Source organism: Seriola lalandi, unplaced genomic scaffold, assembly GCF_002814215.2.
Source record: "Seriola lalandi dorsalis isolate HSWRI2012SDOR001 ecotype SW California unplaced genomic scaffold, Sedor1 jcf7180002007050, whole genome shotgun sequence".
NCBI classification, from domain to species: Eukaryota; Metazoa; Chordata; class Actinopteri; order Carangiformes; family Carangidae; genus Seriola; species Seriola lalandi.
Window position 1 is genome coordinate 1 of NW_019477703.1, and position 1,147 is coordinate 1,147.

The following is a 1,147-nucleotide window of genomic DNA, read 5'->3' on the forward strand; positions in this document are numbered from 1 at the left end:
AAAAAAAAAAAACAAGTTCTAACAAGTTTTAATTTTTCTTTCTAGTAAAATTACTGTTCCAAGTCCCTTCAACAAATTGCACTTTGGTGTAAAATGGAACCAAGTTCTTTGATTTTTTTTTTCTTCTATGTTCAAATCTCAGCATTAGTGGACGATAACGTATTTCTAGAAAATTAAGGAGGATGGGCCAATGTAAAAAGAATATGAAGGGGTAACTTTATCATCCAAATGTAAATAAAAGTTAATATTGTAATGTTGTGAAGGCTCAAACCGTTTCATAACTCACCTCTGAAGGTGAAACTTCCCATTCCAAAATATAAATGAGACAAACGGAGGCACAATATGTTGGAATTTCTACAAATGGCCCCTCCGCCAAAATGGCCCTTCCTGCATATACAGTACGACCCACAACCGCTGTCTCTGCTTTGTTCTGCCAACATCAGCTGCAGAAACACAGTCAGAGCTCGTGCCCTGTTGGCAGCTGTGGTCCTACGTGGACCTGACTCAGGATCGGCATAAAGCCAGTGCCACGGTAAACCCCCAGCAGGGGCGTCCTCAGAACATCGTTGCACTTCTGCTCAAGAGACCTGCAGTCCTCTCTAAATTGTTTCGATATGGAAATCAGTTGAGGAACTTGCGACACTTCTTTGCACCGCAGTTGCAGGGCAGCTTGTTGCTGGCATCCTCTATAGGGAACTTGTAGTCGTAGGTGAGCTCCTCTCCACAGTAGATGCGGCGAGAGGCAAAGATGACGATGTGCTTCAGGCCGTCCACAGTGATGACACGAGAGTAGCAGTTAGGCTCACAGGAGTGGTTGATGAAGCGGGCTGCGTTGCCATGCACTGTGGCATCCACCACCTCATAGTCATCGATGCGAAACATGTAACAGCCAATGCCCTTTGAGAAGAGAGAACACAGGGGTTGTACTTTTGATGCTCCCAAGATTTTTTTAGTCAAGTTAATTGAACGACAAATAAATCTTGAACTAAAAGTTCATTCCCAAGATTTTACCTTTCCATCATAATATTTCTCCCGTTTGTCAGTGAGCACAGACCGAATGACATTTCCAGAGTATTCAATGACCATTTCCCCAGCATCGATGGTTTTCTTGCAGAACAGACCTCGGCCATGAATGGGAGACCTGAAG

General features: G+C 43.7%; 1 protein-coding gene across 1 annotated transcript; it reads right to left on the bottom strand.

Moving 5' to 3' along the window:
• Positions 1-12: 12 nt before the first annotated feature.
• On the bottom strand, positions 13-1,141 carry LOC111671476 (histone-lysine N-methyltransferase 2B-like). Its single transcript, XM_023428578.2, has 2 exons — positions 1,012-1,141; positions 13-897 (listed from the first exon to the last, which is right to left on the bottom strand). The coding sequence occupies exons 1-2, from the start codon at positions 1,084-1,086 to the stop codon at positions 622-624; spliced, it is 351 nt and encodes a 116-aa protein (XP_023284346.2). The 5' UTR covers positions 1,087-1,141; the 3' UTR covers positions 13-621.
• Between the last annotated feature and the right edge of the window lie 6 nt (positions 1,142-1,147).